The sequence below is a fragment of the Stenella coeruleoalba genome (assembly GCF_951394435.1).
Source record: "Stenella coeruleoalba genome assembly, chromosome: 16".
NCBI classification, from domain to species: domain Eukaryota; kingdom Metazoa; phylum Chordata; class Mammalia; order Artiodactyla; family Delphinidae; genus Stenella; species Stenella coeruleoalba.
The window spans coordinates 76,307,390-76,326,173 of NC_137162.1; the positions used below are offsets into that span (position 1 = coordinate 76,307,390).

The 18,784-nt window shown below is 37.8% G+C and overlaps 1 protein-coding gene across 3 annotated transcripts in view; it reads right to left on the reverse strand.

Moving 5' to 3' along the window:
- RYR2 (ryanodine receptor 2) overlaps positions 1–18,784 on the reverse strand; it is a 719,519-nt gene that overhangs the window by 18,074 nt on the left and 682,661 nt on the right. For all 3 annotated transcript variants that reach the window (XM_079900749.1, XM_079900747.1, XM_079900748.1), the window contains 5 exons: positions 17,893–17,935; positions 15,106–15,239; positions 11,639–11,699; positions 10,269–10,415; positions 7,886–8,020 (listed from right to left, as the gene is read on the reverse strand). In XM_079900749.1, coding sequence (XP_079756875.1) covers positions 7,886–8,020; positions 10,269–10,415; positions 11,639–11,699; positions 15,106–15,239; positions 17,893–17,935 — 520 coding nt within the window. The remainder of the gene's footprint in view (positions 1–7,885; positions 8,021–10,268; positions 10,416–11,638; positions 11,700–15,105; positions 15,240–17,892; positions 17,936–18,784) is intronic.

The following is an 18,784-nucleotide window of genomic DNA, read 5'->3' on the forward strand; positions in this document are numbered from 1 at the left end:
GTCAGCTGTTCTCATGGAGAACGGCTCAAATAGACCTCAGATTCTCAGGTCATTTTAAAGAACATAAAGTTCAGGCAAAGAATAGGCAGCAAGATGATACCAAAATGCTCATAGTTCAACAGCCAATTGCTGATAGGAAACTTCTTGTATTCTGCATCTAAGTCAGATGCCTGGAATTTAATGAACAGAATTAAATAAAGGTTGGATCACTTAGGCAATAGCAGTGAAAGCAAAAATAAACGAATGGCATCTAATCAAACTTATAAGCTTTTGCGCAACAAAGGAAACCAGAAGCAAAACAAAAAGGAAACCGTAAGCAAAACATGGACTGGCAGAAAATATGTGCAAATCATGTGACTGATAAGGGCTTAAGTTCCAAAATATACAAACAGCTCATACAATTCAATAAGAAAAAAACAAACCACCCAATCGAATAATGGGCAGAAGACCTAAATAGACATTTCTCCAAAGACAACATACAGCTGGCCAAAAGGCACACGAAAAGATGCTCATTATCACTAATTATTAGAGGAATGCATATCAAGACTACAGTGGGGTACCGCCTCACACTGGTCAGAATAGCCATCATTAAAAAAATCTTATCAATACAAATAACAAATGCTGGAGAGGGTGTGGAGAAAAGGGAACCCTCCTACACTGTTGGTGGGAATGTAAATTTGTACAACCATTATGGAGAACAGTATGAAGGTTCCTTAAAAAATAAAAATAGAGTTGCCATATGATCCAGCAATTCCACTCCTGAGCATATACCCAGACAAAACTGTAATTCATACAGATACATGCACCCCCATGTTCACTGCAGCACTATTTACAATAGCCAAGACATGGAAATAACCTAAAAGTCCACTGACGGATGGATAAAGAAGATGTGGTATACACACACACACACTGGAATATTACTCAGCCATAAAAAGAATGAAATAATGCCATCTGCAGCAATATGGATGCAACTAGAGATTGTCATACTAAGCTAAATAAGTCAGAAAAAGAAAGACAAATACCACATGATATCACTTATATGTGGAATCTAAAATATGACACAAATGAACATATCTACAAAACAGAAACAGACTCACAGACATAGAGAACAGACTTGTGGTTGCCAAGGCTGGGGGAGTTGGAGGAGGGATGGATTGGGAGTTTGGGATTAGCAGATGCAAACTATTATATATAGGATGGATAAACAACAAGGTCCTACTGTATAGCACAGGGAACTATATTCAATATCCTGTGATAAACCATAATGGAAAAAAATACAAAAAGAATATATACATATGTATAACGGAATCACTGTGCTGTACAGCAAAAATTAATGCAACATTGTGAATCAACTATACTTCAATAAAATTAAAAACAAAAAGATTGGGTCACTCAGAAAAGAGGTTGGTCAGTCTGGGATGCAATAAGCAAAGAGCATCACCCCAGAACTGTTCTGCAGCCCAGGGAAGGGGTCTCTCTTACAGAGAGGCCAGGATAGTCCTATTTTACAGACAGCCTGATGAGACCAATGGTGCCTAAACTTAATCCTGCATCCACATCTCCTGGAGGCTTAAACATTCTGGATTCCTGGTGCCACGTACTGAATCAATCTTTAGAAATAAAAATTTGAAGACATTTTAAAAAAGCCCTCAGGACATGGCATTACTTTCTTAGAACTGTTTGTCTAAAACAGTGCTTGAAACTGTAAATGGTGGATCTGTGGGTAGAGAAAGTTTTATTTTCCCTGTATATTCTTGCATACTGTTGGAATTAGTTTTTACCACATGCATTTCTTATTTTTATTAAGAAAAATTGAGGGTTATATGTTTTTCTCCAAATCTGTCCACACATGTGATTAACTGTGGCTACAGGAAATAGAATTATTATTGCAGCTGCCTACTATTTACTTAGTGAACTAACATAGGCCATCCTTTCCTAGCTTTCCCATTCTTAGCTTTGTTTGTAAAACTCCCCCTGCCCCCTTTGGCTGGCGACTTAATTTGGACAATCTACCTGGCTGTGGTCTGGCATTTCTCCATGTCAAATTCTGGCCCTTTGACTCCCCACACTAATAGCCATAGTGGGCCAACAGTGGATCACTGCAGTTCCCTGTTCAGGTCCTGGAATGCCCTAGCTCTCCAAGCCCGCTTATTTGACATGTATGTGACTAAGATGGTCTAGCTAATTCCTCTTGCTAATTCCTGCTGACCAAGACTTTTGGATTATAATTTGGCTCCCCACATAGAGTTTTTCTATAGAGAAGAGACTATCGACTTGTTGCTTGAACTTTTAATGAGTGGAATGTTGGTACTCTGACTGATACATCTGACTCTTAGGAGTCTGGTTAATGTGAGTCTGTCCTCAGGCAAATGATTCACTTTTACTTTCTAGACTATAAAGTTGAAAACAAGGCCATGGAATGAGGCTAAATTACCAAAGTAAATGTCTCCTTCTTTTTAGATCTCTCGTCAGCCACTTGGCCTCTCCTGGCAATATGTGCATCTCACTGCTCGCCTTCATTCTAGGATAGCACTAAGAATTTTGAGGAGGGGATTCCACCATATTTCATTAAAATGAAACACGGTCATGCTGTGAAAAGAGAGGTAGAGTTTTGTGGATGTGCTTAGTTAGGCTTAATAAGATACCAAAGTGAAAAAGAATACAATGCACAGTTCACCAGTGGGATTCTGATGTTGATTTTCCCAACCTTCTCCTTCATTATCAGAAGTTCTCACCAGAGATAGCAGGGCCATGGCTGCTGTGGTGGAGTAGGAGGAAATGGGGTGACCAGCCACTCACAGGAGGCGGCAGCCTGTCAGATTACCATTCTGCGCCTGAAAAGGGAAGTCCTTTCATCTACCTTCCTTTTCAGAGAATCAGACTCAACCTGATCATAAGAGCTGGAGGAGCGATGCTGGGCAGCAAAAAGTGACACCGCTTTCTTCAGAGAACCTGAGTAATGAGGGAGGAAGGTGCCTGGTGCTACAGAAACGGGGACAGGGCACTTGCTAATTCTCAAGATTTAACGTTCTGTGACATTCCCCCCATCCACCTCCTAAATATACATTCTGGGGTTAATCATTGTTTATGCTGCCTTTAGGGGACACTGAAGAGTAACAGTTTCTAGGGACTGGTGAAGATCCTTATAAGATCTTTACCTTGGCCAAAAAAAAAAAAGGCGGGTGTGGGGAGAGAAACAGACACAGGGAGAGAAAAAGAGATAGAGGTTGAACTAGAGAGAAACAGATTATTCATTGAGAAGATGGGGTAAAGTAAGTACTTTAGAACAACTACTTAAGCAGGTTACTTCCCTAGGAGCATACTTTTTAGCTCAACCACCTGGAAAGCTTTTTCCAAAACACAGGTCTTGATACCTTTCCTACAGTTTCTGACTCAAGGGATCTGGGGTTGGTCTTGAAGAGCTGTGGATTTACAGAGTTTTCCTGGTGATTCCTCTGGGCATTTGAGGCTGAAAACCACTCCTTTTGAGATGGATGCTCTTATATATGCCACGTCAGTCTCCCTGGCTCTCTAGCTGCAATCAGCTTTTTACCCTGGACTTGAAAACTTTAGATTACTTTTCAATTTCTTCTCCTACATTCTTGGTGAAGAGGTTCAAATTCTATCAGGTTATGGCTGGATTAATTAGATTCTCTGGCTCAAAACACCGTGATTCCAAATAAATAAGTAAGTAAAGAAAGAAGAAAAGAAATTTAAGTATGAATCATCACTGACTCTGCAAAACTGCAGCTACAGTGCCACCTGCTGTAAGTTATGAAACACTGGCAGTGAATTACGTCCCCCAGAAAACCTACAATGTTCTCTGAGACCTGAAGAAACAACCTGAAACAGTAAATGCGATGGGAACTCAGGATGACAGCAATAAAATACGACGTGAGTGAGGAAAACCTATCTCAGATGAGAATACTAGACTTCACTCTTTGAAAAAGAAATGCTAAGGAGACTGGCATAAAGAAAGGATTCTCGGGCTTCCCTGGTGGCGCAGTGGTTGAGAGTCCGCCTGCCGATGCAGGGGACACGGGTTCATGCCCCGGTCCGGGAAGATCCCACATGCCGCGGAGCGGCTGGGCCCGTGGGCCATGGCCGCTGAGCCTGTGCGTCCGGAGCCTGTGCTCCGTAATGGGAGAGGCCACAACAGTGAGAGGCCTGCGTACCGCAAAAAAAAAAAAAAAAAGGATTGTCTTTGGGGAATTAAAACAATGAAATCTGACCACCTGCTACTCCATAATTCTGTCTTGCTAGCTGTTTGGTTTTACTAAGCCTCCGCTTTTAATGAGCATTACTGTCAGTGATTACTTACATTTTAAGTGGCTGTGGCTTCTTCAAAACCTCCCTGCACAAGAATTAGTAAGAGGCAATTAAAAGGGGTTTTTACATCTAAAATTGAAAGGTTAACCTAGGTAATGTGGCCTCTGACACAACAGTTGTTAACAACAATCAGCTGGAAATGGACTGTGCAAAGTACACAGACTCCTGTCTGGTTCGACTGATTGACAGCAGTACATAATTATGAAAGAGGTAGGAGCCGAGGTGTAGTCTGCATCCTGGAACTGACTTTTCTTTTTCAAGAAAGAAACACCTAAGATGCAAACTTATGATGCCTCCAACCTCACCTCAGCCAAAGGCAAGATCTGTTCATTGTTATTTGTAGAGACAGAAATACCTACAACAGAGCTGGTCAGAGGTAGTCTCACCCATATAGACAGAAATTCCTGAAACTGAACAAAATCCTGGCTGTAGCTCAGTCCCAAGCCCACAGATGAAAACATCAAGAAGCCAATTTCCTCATCCTAAAGTGAGGCAAGCTTCTTTACCTTCTTTATACATTTCCCTGTCATTGGGTAAAATCAACCAGGTAAAGGCAGTGGTCTTCCTAACCCACCTCGTGTTCAAATAATGCATGGATTCTTCTCCTAATAAATCCACTGACAAAATTAACAAGAGCAGTGGAAACATCCTGAGAGCAAGATGCAACATGTAGTCATATAAGAACACTATTAGGGCAAATTGAACAGGGTCAGATACGACTCATGATGTGAGAGTGAGAGACCAGGATATTTTGGGGGGTCATACTGTGGTAGGAGAGGTGAATCCAAGTCACGCATTGTTCCCAGCGTGTAACCCAGGCCACTGCATGTCACCATCTGAAACCCTCCCTACTTTCCACCAATCTTGAGCGGTTCACTGAGCATCACACCCTCTGGGAATGAACAGGACAACTTTCTGACCTGAGGCTGGTGAATTTTGAGATTTAGACCCATTGGGGTGATTCTCCTGGAATATAAATGAATCTCCCCGGAGTCAGTGTAGGCACAAGTGCCTACCGTTAGCCCTTACTGACCCTCCTTTGCGCCTTGTTGCCTCCTCCAGCCCTCTGCTCCCCTCTCTGCATCTGGCCAGCCACTCCCCCAAGTCTTCAGGGTCATGGGACAGAGAGACAAGGTGGTATTAAAGGCAGCACACAGAAGAGGAGATGAAGGATCTCTAAAGTACCTTCCTCACTGGGCCTAGAATGGTAGGGTATGGATGTGGGGAAGCAGCGAGGGGGTGGCAAAGTGTCCCCTGTTAGTGACTCTGGTGGAGGTTACTACTAGTGACCGGTCAGTCTCCCGGCACACAAGTTTTCTCTCTCCTTGACTTGTGGTCCTACTTCCTGTATGAACTCTTGTTAAAAGTTTCTTATGTATTCTTCCAGAAAAATAGTATGTGTATTCTAGCATATCTATCATATACATTCTAGCATATGTGTGTGTATCTTCTTGTACAGTTTTGATCTTTATTTTTCCCACTTAAGTATAATTTGTATGTCTTTCCATATCAGCACATACAGATTTCTCTACTATTTTAAAAAGCTACATATTTTCCATTATATGGATTTACCGTAATTTATTTAATCAAGACTCTATAGATGATAATTTATATTATTTTCAATTTGTTATAGCAGCTAATGTCCTTGAATATAGCGAGGCATATTTGTGAATAAACAGGTCAGTTACTAGCAATGGAACTGACAAGTCAAAGGGTAAGTACACTTAAAAATTCAATAGCTATTATAAAATTTCTCTCAAATTGTTGTGTTATTTTAAATTCCCAACAGTGTTCATGAAGGTGCCAGCTTTTCAATCAATTCAGTAACTCTGGGTATTAACAAACTAAGATTTTGCAAACCTGATAGGTAAAGGTGGCAACTGATGGCTTTGGTTTGCCCTTTTTAAAGTATCAATATGATAGAGGCTGAGCATCTTTCCATATTTATAAGCTGATTCAACTTATTTTATAGTGAACTGTCTAGTCATATAATTTGCTTATTTTTCTATTGGCTTGTTATTTCTTCTCTCAGTTGTGACAAAGACTTTGTAAATTAAAGAAACTGGCCCTTTGTTATAGTGTTCAGTATATTTTTGCTAGCTTGTCATCTGCATTTAAGATTTTCCTTATAGTTATTCCTTTTTAAAGTAATTTTTTATGCTTACATGGATCCTAGGTTTTATGTCATATTCAGAAAGACCTCTCCCCATTAAAAAATTGTTGTTATGGGGCTTCCCTGGTGGTGCAGTGGTTAAGAATCTGCCTGCCAATGGAGGGGACACGGGTTCGAGCCCTGGTCCGGGAAGATCCCACATGCCGCGGAGCAACTAAGCCCATGTGCCACAACTACTTAGCCTGTGCTCTAGAGCCCACACGCCACAACTACTGAAGCCCGCGCTCCTAGAGCCCATGCTCTGCAACGAGAGGCCACGGCAATGAGATGCCCACGCACTGCAACTAAAGAAAGCCCGCGGGCAGCATCGAAGACCCGACACAGCAAGCAAGCAATAAATAAATAAATAAATAATGTTATTATTTCACAAGTCAAATCCTAACTTTCATTTTTCTCTTTCTTTTTTCACTGAAAGATTTATTTCATTTGGAATTTATTTTGATGTAAAGAACTTGGTTGGCATCCACTTTTAGCAGTTTCCTCCTAACAGCATGTTCATGGTACCAATACCACTTATTGAATTATTTTTCATTTCATAATTTCTAAGGCCACTTTTATCATACTTTTAATTTCCATGTGTATCTGAATCTCTTTCTAGACTGTATTCCATTGATCTGTCATTCTCTAGTACAAAAACTGTCTTAATTACTAGTCTTTGTAATATTAGTAGGTCTTTGTCACTACTCCTTTGAGATGTTTATTTTTTCTAGAGCAATTTTAGCATCATTATGTCCATCTCTTTTTACACCAGCCCCAACTGTATAGGTATCTCAATTTGGAGCTCACTGAAGGATTCATCTCTTTCCAGCTAGAGGTTAAATATTTTGTCTAATTTTCCCCTTCACAGTCTAGCATCTCATATATGGTAATTTCTGATTTGTCATATTAGAGATGCAGGTTATAGAAGAGTGATAAAGCAATATGAAATCTTTAACATCTGTTGATTTTAAAACCAAGACTAAAAGGGTAATTTAACCCAGGATACTCAATATAAAAGAGATATTTTTGGATTTCAGTAATTTCAGTTCAAGTCACTAAGGTGAACAAATACCTAAACCTTCTACAAGGAAATAATTTTACCTGCTCTCCTAGAATATATGAACAACAGGCTAAAGTGTTTACATTAATCCTTCCAGTTCTAAGGACTTTACTCAGGATTCTACTAATTATCAGGCTGATGCAGTAGATGTGCAAAATTGGCAGAAACAGTCCTTCATGTTCCACAAAAAATGAAAATCGTCAATTCTTTAAAAAGCCACACAACTTTCTGCTGTGTACACTATTTTCTATTTTTCACTGTTAAAGAATGACTACACAATTCCTTGGGTTGAAGAAGCAGGAGAAGTTTTTTCATTCATAGGAGATCAAAGTGTATGAACTTACCGTTAGCATGTCATCACATTTCATGTCTGGTGTATCGCCATCTTCACTTTTATTGTAGAATTTTCGGAAAAAATTGAATGCCACGACAGTATATAGGTATACGACAACAGCTAATAAGCCAACGGTTAATACAAGCTGGAAAGCAATGTGACATTGAACATGTATTAGAAATATAAGTCAGTGGATTTACTGACTAAAAGCTAATGGAATCCACACCTCATACCTTTCTTATCCCCCCAGTGGGGAAATCTATTTTCATAGTTGCTATATTTTATAAAGTTGCCAGTTTATTTTATGTAAAACTTGACTACTTAATTGGCTAATAAATGCATACAATAACATGAATAAAACTCTGATTTAGTTTCATATCCAAATTGATATTAATAATATTAATAAGCAGCTTAATATGTTCATGTTTCTATCATCTAAGTATTTGGTAGTAGATACTACATTAAACACATTCTCTCTTTTTATAAGTTCTATTCCCTTTAAATAATTTACATTCCTAACAAAAACTCTCTCATTTTTGTTATGATAGTAAGAGGGGTTGTAAATCACGTTTTCTTTCAATCATATCCTAAAACGAAATAGGAATTGTTTCTAACATCTGGAAATGCACGACTGTTAATAATATGTATCATAAATATTAAAAAAACTAAAACTAAGAAGTCTGGCTTTGTTAACATAAACCAATGATCAAAGGGAAAGACACTTTAATAACTGATAAATAACACTATTTTGAAGGCAAATTTTCTCAACGTATAAATAAAAGTCACAGTTTGAAAGGTCTTTTTTCAGCTCTATGTAATCTTTTTTAAATTCCAAACTATACTTTACATAATGTATATATATGCATATATATGTATGTATATATAAACATATATTTTATAGAATATATATGTGAATATACATAGAATTTGTATATGAATATGTATATTTTTAAAATATGACGTTCACCAAGGTGGTAAAAATATATTTCTGGTTCTATCACAGAAGTTCTAAACACACTAAAATGCATTATTTTTTATGTCTACTTCCTCTGATTACAACATACCCCTGGTGTTCTTAACCGTGGCAGCATATATTAAGTCTTTTAAAAATCACTTCATAATTATCTGGAAAAAACATGTTGTCTTAATAGAGGGCTTAATTCACTTCTATAAATTAAGTATAAGGCCACTGTAAATTTCTGTGTGTTTTACCTATAAGGGCTATTTAAGCTCTATATATCTTTGCAAATGAAAATTTGATACCTCAAAAAGAGAAGGAATAAAGTTTAGAAATAAAAGTTTAGAAATTGAGAGCAGTGCCAGATGTTTTGTGTGCAAATACTCCACAGAGTTAGCATCTCCAGTTCTTCGAACATACTGGGAGCTCAAAACCAATTTACTAATTGACCGATGAACATGCATAGTACACTTGTTGTCACTGGACTCATGACGTGCCATGCATATCATACTCATATTCAGAAACTAGAGTGACATATATAAGAACATTGTGCTGAAATTTAGAAAAGTGAAGGTCATGATAATGCGAACTTAACCGTGGACACAGTTCAAGGTTTTGGGAAGGGCACTGATTTTAAAATACGCTGGATTATAAAATTCTGGAAAATAAGGACACTCATTCTAAATAACTAACAGAATGTGTTACCTCCCACTGGACACTTGATAAATAGAGAATGAATTGAGAAGTTTATTAATGAAAGTTTTAACATTACAAATGGGTTGTATTAGAACATAAGCTGACTATCTGGAATTAAGCCAGCTTTTCTCCAAGTAAGCATGACCTTGTCAAGTGTGAAACATTATTATTCTTTTTGCCCAATTTAAAAGTGGAGAAAAGAGCCCATGAATATCCAGTTTTAAAATACTATATTAAATTAAGAATGTAGCATCTCAGGTTTTATTACTGATATAACTAGTGTGTTAGGATGTTGCAACATATTTTGGTTTAGCCACAGTATCAGATTCAGCAAATATCATATTAGGAACAAAATAATAACTACCTTCCTGAGTGTTTAATGTGCTTGAGCCTGTGCTAAGACCTCCACATTTCTGTTTTTATTTAATTTTCACAAAACCCCTATAAGGTAGGTACTTCTATTGTACTCATTTTACAAAATGAGGGAGTTGAGATTTAAAAGAATGCTAAGTAATTTATCCAAGGTCACACAGCTCACCCATCAAGTCAAGACGTGAATGTAGGTCTCGGGGGCTCTCAAATTACAAATCTGCATGGTTTATAGAAGAAAAAGTACGGATCCTCTATTCGCAAAAGTCTTTAAAACTGTACACTGTCATTTGAGGTTTCGTGTTACTTCTGTTAGAATATCTGTCGCTTTTTCAGTTTTTGCAGGGGGAGGAAAACATAAGACTTTTACCTGTTTGCCATTGTGTGTTACTGATGATAAGATGGTTCTTAACGTCTTGAATCCCATAGCAATGTCAAGAAGATGAGCGGCAAAAAAAAAGTTGTTATAGTGTCCGAGAACGGACATGGCCATATACCAGGCAAGGTAGAGGAAGGACTATTAAGACAAAATGAGAGAAAATCATCTCAGAAAATAGAATACATACTATTGTATTGTATGTATACTACTCTGCTCTCATTCTATGATAACCACTCCACTAACTTTATCTTCTTAGACTAAAGATTTATATAATTCCAATCAGTTATATCAGTTTGTTTGTGTATTTTATTTTGATGTAGCTGTTCTGCAAGGTTCAATGCCATTCTCTCCTTTATATCAGAGTGGCTGTTTTTATTTATCCTCCCACAGAGAAAAATGTATTGACTTACTACTCAACAGCAACTTACTAATGTCCACTACTGATAGTTTGGGCCGGATAATCCTTGGTTGTGGATGCCATCCTGTGCATAGTAGGATGGTTAGCTAGCAGCATCCCTGGTCTCTACTCCCTAGCTGCCGGTAGTAGAACTCCCCCTCTCCACTCATGACAATCAAGAATGTCTCCAGATGTTGCCACATGTGGCTGAGTTGGGGTGGCCTCCTTTTTATTCAGGGGAGTTGCTTCTATTGTTAGATGAGAAGTGAGCTGCAAGACACCTTACTAACAGTTGACAGTCCTAAGAGATAACTCAAGACTTGATTTTGAATATCAGAGGGTTCTCTAAGGTACCCAGAGTTCTGGGCCCACGGCTGGGTGAGGCAGGGTGGGGACAGAGGCAGGAGTACTGGGGGGATGGGGGTCACAGGTCTTTAGGAGAATGGAACTAAGGTTCACTATAAAAGTGCTAAGATAAGAGCGAGATTTTGAGACTCAATGAGATATCCAAGGAAGAAAGCACGGCAGCAAGAACAGCAGAAGGCCTTAGGGGAGGTTTTTACGAGCCTTTCTGATATGGGCTGATTAATCATATATTTCTCTGGGTCTTTCTCAGATGTGGTCAGTATTAAACGAACTGATATTTAAGTAGCTTTCTTTTTTTTTTTTTTTGCGGTACGCGGGCCTCTCACTATTGTGGCCTCTCCCGTTTTGGAGGACAGGCTCCGGACGCGCAGGCTCAGCGGCCATAGCTCACGGGCCCAGCCGCTCCGCGGCATGTGGGATCTTCCCGGACCGGGGCACGAACCCGTGTCCCCTGCATTGGCAGGCGGACTCTCAACCACTGCGCCACCAGGGAAGCCCTTAAGTAGCTTTCTTAAATAGCCATCTTTCCAGCCACTGAAGCCCAACAAACTCATCTAATCAGAGTGCGTTTTACTTTGTGGTAATGAAGTTGGCTTACATTGTCAGTGAAAACGACTCCTAGTTTCCACATCTGATACTTCACATCAATAGAGTTCAGCCTGGAAAGACAAAAAAGAAGAATTTGTAGATATGTACATGAAGCAGAAACTCATAGGCTTGCAAAAGCCTGCTGTCATTCACTCTCCATGGGGCAGAGCTGGCAACCATCTCAGGAGATGAGTTCTAGTTCAGGAGCCCAGCTGAGAGCTCTGTTGGAAAATGTACACCAGAGTTTTGTGATTTTTTTTTTTTAAAGAGGAATCTTGGAAAACAAAACAAAGCATCACTATGTCTCTATTACTTAAAAATAGTCTTTTCTTTTTGACCTTTTCTTTTCCTATATTAAATATAAAATAAACACTTTCTATGTGACAATTATTCCTAGAAACTACTAAATTAACTAACATAGGTATATCGAAAGTTTCCTCCCTAACTTTCATTATATATTCATAATTGCATCCCAACAGAATAATTTTTAGTTCAACTAATAAAAACTTGCATAAATGTCCACACTTGTTTTACAACTGTACTGATTTTGCCAATAAAAGGACTTATTCATTTTGTTTTTTCCTATCGTTTTCAGAAATGCCCCTTCTCTACTTCCTTCTCTATCCAAGAAGGAATTTAACCCTTCCCCTTGGTTCCCATAGTGCTTTGTAGACACCTCCCTTTATAATCGTTTCCCATGTTGTTTTGCAGGCATAGGTGTGTATGTATGTGCGTGTATTGATGCCTTCCTCACTCGTCTGTGAAATCCCCAGCACCAAGCATGTTATATCATACATTGAATGTCTCTCAATAATGTTGAATGAGTGAATCAACATAAATAGTCATGATCTTTGCAGATTAAAATATACATGTATTAAAATATACTCATTTTTAATTTTCGCTTTTTTCCAGAACTTGTCACTGGTTTATGGGGCTAGAAATTATAATTTTGTTAGCCTTTGCAACATTCCAGTGAATTGATATGATGATAATATAATTTTAGTGTTATTTTCAAAAAGGCTTCTCTAGACTTACTGTTTTAGTCTTTACTTCTTTAATCATTTCTTTTAATTAGGTCAATCTTAAATTACAAGTGCAATGATAAATAGTTGATAATCTAAGCTGACTTCTTAGGAAACTTTTCCCCTTAGAGTTAAGGTTTAATTTTTTTAAGGAAATAAAGCAGTCTTTGAGTTACAATTAATTTTATTATTAAATAATATTTTTTTTAAATTTCATGAATATTTACAGTGGGTTTCAATATAAGAATACTTTTTCTTAAAAAAAGAGAGAGATGAAAAAAAAATAAACCCATTGGATAATTTGCATGAGAGCATGATTATTTCCCATGAAAGCAATCCAAAACAAAATAAGGGTTTTTATCAGGATGTCTGAACTTCCCATGGTCGTTTCTAACTTATTTAGAAGTTTGTTCTTATGATTAGTTGTTTTCCATCCCTGTCATGCATTAGGGTAGCAAGTTTCCTACCAACAGCATTAAGAGTATTTTGTAGTATACAATACTCTTTTCTCACCAGTAGTGGCAGTGATGCTGTTTGGGCGGAGCTGGCTCCACCCCCAGGGATGGAGCACAGCTGATCTAGGCCAATCAGGGCATGGCATTAACCTGGCCACAGGGCTTGGTTCAGGGGTAAACTAGAAGCCAGAAGCTGAGGAGTTTTGCTAGATGGTTTTGAGATTATAAGCTCTCCTCTCACTCCATAAAGACACACATGAAGAAGCATGCAGGCTTTCTGGCTGCTGGCAGCCATTCTAGCCCCAGGAGGTGAACTGGCCACTTGTTTAAATATGCACATACCAAGCCCTATGTATCTGATTGATAAATAAATACATGCACACATAGATACATGAATCATCCTTATATGCAAATGTTCACATTAAGATACTATTCATATAGAAAACAGGTAATCTTTGAAAACTCAATCCTTCTAAACACTTTAATAAAGGAACACTACATGTAAATCTTTTCCTAGGAATGTGTGTTATTTACTAGATCTTTATTCTTCTAATTTTATTATCCCTATTTAAAGGTATTAATAAAAGCCACATTAATTTCTTGGTACTTTGCTAGAGGTCAAACCTGCAAACATTTACTATGTAAAACAGTGGAAAATTCCACTAATTTAAAACTGTTCATAGTAAAAAAACAGTCTAAACTTTCCTTCTATTTTATCAGACATTTTCTAGAGTCACAAATATGACCATGGAAAATGCATAATTCTGTAAAACTATTTAATTCTACATTGGTTATCAGGGATCTGAAAATGCTAGTAAGAAACTCAGCAGCCCCCCTCTCACCATAGTCCTTACGTGATATTCTAACATAAGGGCCTGAATGCCTGAGGGCTGCCAACTGTGTTTCATCTTACGTAGAGTGACCACATTCCTTTAAGAACCACATTTGTTTTCTTAAAGTACTCAGGTCATATTTTAAATTTAAATTCATAACTTGCTATATATTTGCTTATCTAACTACTTTTGAACTGGGTTCACATTATTTTTAAAGACCCAACTAGCTCTGACAAGGTTTCAGAGAGATAAAAAGTATAAAAGAGTTCAGCCAACATGTTGTTTTTTAATGCTAGCTAAAATAGTTATCTAAGACAAACTAACATTGCTCTACAGAACCTTAAATATTTATGTTTTCAGAGAAATCGTCATATACCTAATTGACTGATACCTTAAATACACAGATAAGGGAAGGTAACGATTACGTTTTTTTCTAAAATCGTTAAGTGGCTACAATAAGAAATTACATTTTAAAAAGCATGTAGGCTTTACAACTGTAATTCTAGAATTATAGCTGATTAAATTTGCAAGACAGATACAGATGTATATATATATGTATACTAACACTACACGTGCATGTGAAATTCAATCTCAGGTGAATTCAGTTCAACTGGTTTACATCCTTCTAATTATATCATATTATTCCATGCGAGCACTGTATAAGAGTGCCTCATTTTAAAATAAACTTTCCAAGTAATAGTATACTAAGTATACCAAGTCTTTGCTATTTAAATAAAACACAACAATTAAAAGAATATGAACTTATTTCTAATAAAAGGTCTACATAGCTCCCTTTTCCAAAATTAAGAAAACTAACTTCTTGGCAAACAGGAAGCATTAACGAGGCAAATATTATGCTATTGCATCTTTACCTTCAACTTAAGTGGCATTTAGGGATAAAAAGGCACATCGATAAAACAAATCTTTTCTTCTTGCTTATGTAAATAATGAAAAAGTCACCTTCAAAAATTAATAGATTACATCTGCTGATTCCATAGTGCAAAAATACCCGGAAGTACAAAAGCAGACTTTATATATTCTCTGTTTCTCTCGTCTCTATTCCTCTGACACTGAAGGAAAGGAAATCAGTGCACTAGCAAGTTCAGAAGTGTATTACTTTTTCCTCCTTTCCACCTAGACCTCGGATAGAGCAGAATGAACACTCACACGGCCGACAGGGAGCTGTCTTTCTTTGGCTTCTTCTTTTCCCGGGCATCGCTGAAGTCCAGGGCAGCTTTGTCCATGCCAAGTAACTCGCTGATTCTGTCTCGGCCATAGAACTCTCCATATTTATCCATAACCTGGGGCAAGAAAAGAAGCATTTTACTGGCCTCCACCAGTAAGTAAGCTCATCTGTATGTGCACATACAAACATCTAATTATTTTTATACATAGTATATATTGGTCTTACGTTCAGGTTCACTTAAACATCTAACTTAACGGCTCATGTTCTGTGATCACACTGCTTAAGGTCTTAGTGAACTTATAGCGTTTTAAATAATGCCTAGCTGAAGAACAAGATTTCTTATGCAAGAGAGAAAGGCAGGCACAAAAGAGGATAGGCTCAAGCAAATGGGTAAAGAGGTGGGAGAAAATGGAATAAAGTAACTGCTACCAAATTCATCCCCTGTGTCAGGAATTATGCTAAGAGGTCCAACTTGCTTCTCCCTCATGGGACTGTCATAATATGTTAAGTTTCCTGTTGTTAGCATCCTACTCTGCAGATAAAGAAATTGATCTTGGAGAATGTAACATGCCCAGTCTCAGCTTGGCAAGAGATGGGGTGAGGACACATCCAGGCAAGGCTGACTCCCAGCAAAGATCTTCTGCGTAGAGCACGGCATGCCACTGGGTTTGCCCATGACATGCTGGTATCCCCTCTGTGGTCTCCAGAGCAAACATTCAACTCCCCCCATAGTATCCTGACTCCAGCCATTCTTCAACAACACCTGAACCTGGAGCCTTGTCACCATCCACAGGTCCTCAGTTTAATTCTTACCTAGAATGGATTCCTTGTCCATCGTTAGAATCACTTCTCTGCAACCCCCCTTGGCTTCCTTGCCCCTCTCTCTTCTGTCACATTTGTCTGGGCTTTGCCCAGATGTTGGGTTTTTAGATCAGGGCTTAGATGTGGGCTAACAGATCACCTGTGAGCTCAGTACCTCTGTCTCTGATATAGCGACTCTCGGCCTACAGTTTATATACCATGAGGATCCCGCACATCATTGAAAATGGAGGCAACAGGAAAACTAATGAAAGAAACGCAGGAGGAGAGAGAACGGGCAGCAAGAGAGGAAAAGGAAAGCAAGGAACAGGAATATAGGAGAAACAAAGGAACTGAGAACCAGCAAAAGAGGAGGGGGAACGTTAAAGTAAAATATTAGAGTGGATGAATAGAAAGAAAGTGGATAAATAGAAAGAAAGAAAGGATTAGCAGAAATAAAAATGAGCTTTTTCTAAATGTATACAATCAGGTAAATTAAAAGAAAACATAAAAGAGCAACGGTAGTGAAAAAGCCTATGAACGTACACTATTTAGGTTCATTAAAACAATTTGTTTTCCATTATTCTCACAGCACTGAAAATGGGCTGGGCTGATCTGAGTGGGAGTTCTTTAGGGGTTGTATTCTCACCCAGGAGAACAAACTGGACCTCAGAGCAGGAACGCTATGGACTGTCTCAGCTGCAATTACAATCTGTCTATTTATTTGACTCTAGATATATCGTGTCCTTCAGAGAAACTCTTGCTTTAATAACTTAGAAACTGCTTCTTCATACTGTTAAGTAATTACTAAGAATAAAATATTCAAATTATCTATTTTACGTTACTTAAAAATTATTCTTTCAGAGCTCTGGTCTAATTAGGATGCACTCATCTGCATTCGTGCAGTGCTACTACTCTGTGGTCACAAGGGGACAAAAACTTGCACCAAAATGAAAATCAACAAACACACTGCTTCTTCCAACTAGGAAGTCTTGGGGGGGGGGGTTGTTTTGTTTTGTTTCTGTTTTTTAAAATGTGCTTCATTTTAAATAATGTACTTGATTTAAATGCTTGGCAAACTCTCTATCTCCCCTCAGACTGGTAACAAAAAATGTGCAGTTGCCAATCACCGGCCCCCCTATGAGTAGTTCTCAACTGGTGGAATCAAAGGGAGAAAGACCACTTCGTTCGGCAGACATCTGTGGCCATTTGCCCCAGACCGCATACACTGGAGCCACAGCTCATTGTGGTACGTGGCATGAAGTGATTCAGTCTGGCAGTTGGAGGGTTCAAGGAATAAGAAGGGGCTACAAAATAATGATTACTGTATTTTACAGTGTACAAGTACTGGTACATGCACTATTTTTTTTAAAAAGTGACCTACATTAAATCCCGTGTGGTAGGAAGAGCAGAGATAATCCTTGTCTCTCGAAAGCAGAGCCGACATAGGGGCCAGAGTCCGTAGCTGAACTCCTACTTGTGTTCTGTCGTGCTCTGATGCAGTGCGCATCAGAAGAATAAAACTTTACCAAAATACAAAGGTCTTTGAAGTTTATATAAAAGTAAATAAAATTCAGTCCTTTGTTGGTATACAACAACTTTACTTTTTTATTGTAAGGGAGGATCCCAGCCCTGGTGACTTAGCTGTCTTAGCAGAAAAAGAGCCTTCCGTCAACTTCAGTTACCTGAACAATCTCAGAGAAAATTCTTACCAATTCTTGTTAATGTACAGACTGAGCACTGTTTAGTCACCTGAGTCAGATGACAGGTGGGCGAGCACTGCTTATTTATTTTTCAGCTGCAGAGTATGGATCTCTTATGAAATTTTTGAAATTCATATTGAATCCCATTTCCATTTTGAAATGACATTAACAGACAAAGCATGCCTCAGTATCTCAGCCTACGTATGAGCCACAGCAGATTCAAATCTGAATTGCACTTTAGGAAAAAAATAGAAAATTTAAGCCCACCTTTCTTTTAACAAATTTGTCCCAGTAGTTGTTGGGAAATGACCTAAAAGATATAAAAGCATAGAAATAAAATAGTATCATTTTTAAAAAAATGATAAATAACAATACATTTTTTGGAATAAATAAAATACTTAAAATAATATGTGAACATATATTCTTCCATTCACAAAAATTACAATGAATTTTCCCCATCTTATCCCATAATTTTTCTATCATAAGTATATTACGTATTATTTTAAGTGTTAATATATACATGTAAATCACAGAAGAGACTACGGGCTAATATTTTAATGGAGATGAATATGAGCATATTTAATAAGCAGTCTGGTTATATTTTTTCTTTATGTATAATGTGTTAATGTATACATTTCTTTGTCAATTGTCTATAAAAATTAAAGTATCTAAAACTGTCATTGTTTTTCCTAGGAAGTAAAAAAAAATCTCATTCCCACTAGTTATCCTTAAGGAAACTGAGCATAACACCATCACATGACTCCAGCATCTTAACTAATATAGAGTTCACCTAAGGGGACAGACTTGATTCGATTTAGAGTTGCTAAACAAAATATTGAGCATTTAGAGTAAACATTTATAACACACAAATCATCCCCAGTTCTGGAAACATCCCCAGTAAACATTTATAACACACAAATCATTTCCAGTTCTGGAAACCCAGAACTTATTAGAAATCGTAACTCTTTAAGAATTAGCAAAACTAATCACAATAAAAAGAAGCTATTTCACGCTTGAGTATTACAAACTACAGAAAAATATTGTATCACCAATACCTCGAATAGTGTAAAATCAGACTTTTGTGATGGGTTTTTATCTACAGCAGCAGCTAGTAGTTTGGATCTAGACCTCACAGGCGAAATAATTAGTATAAAGAAAA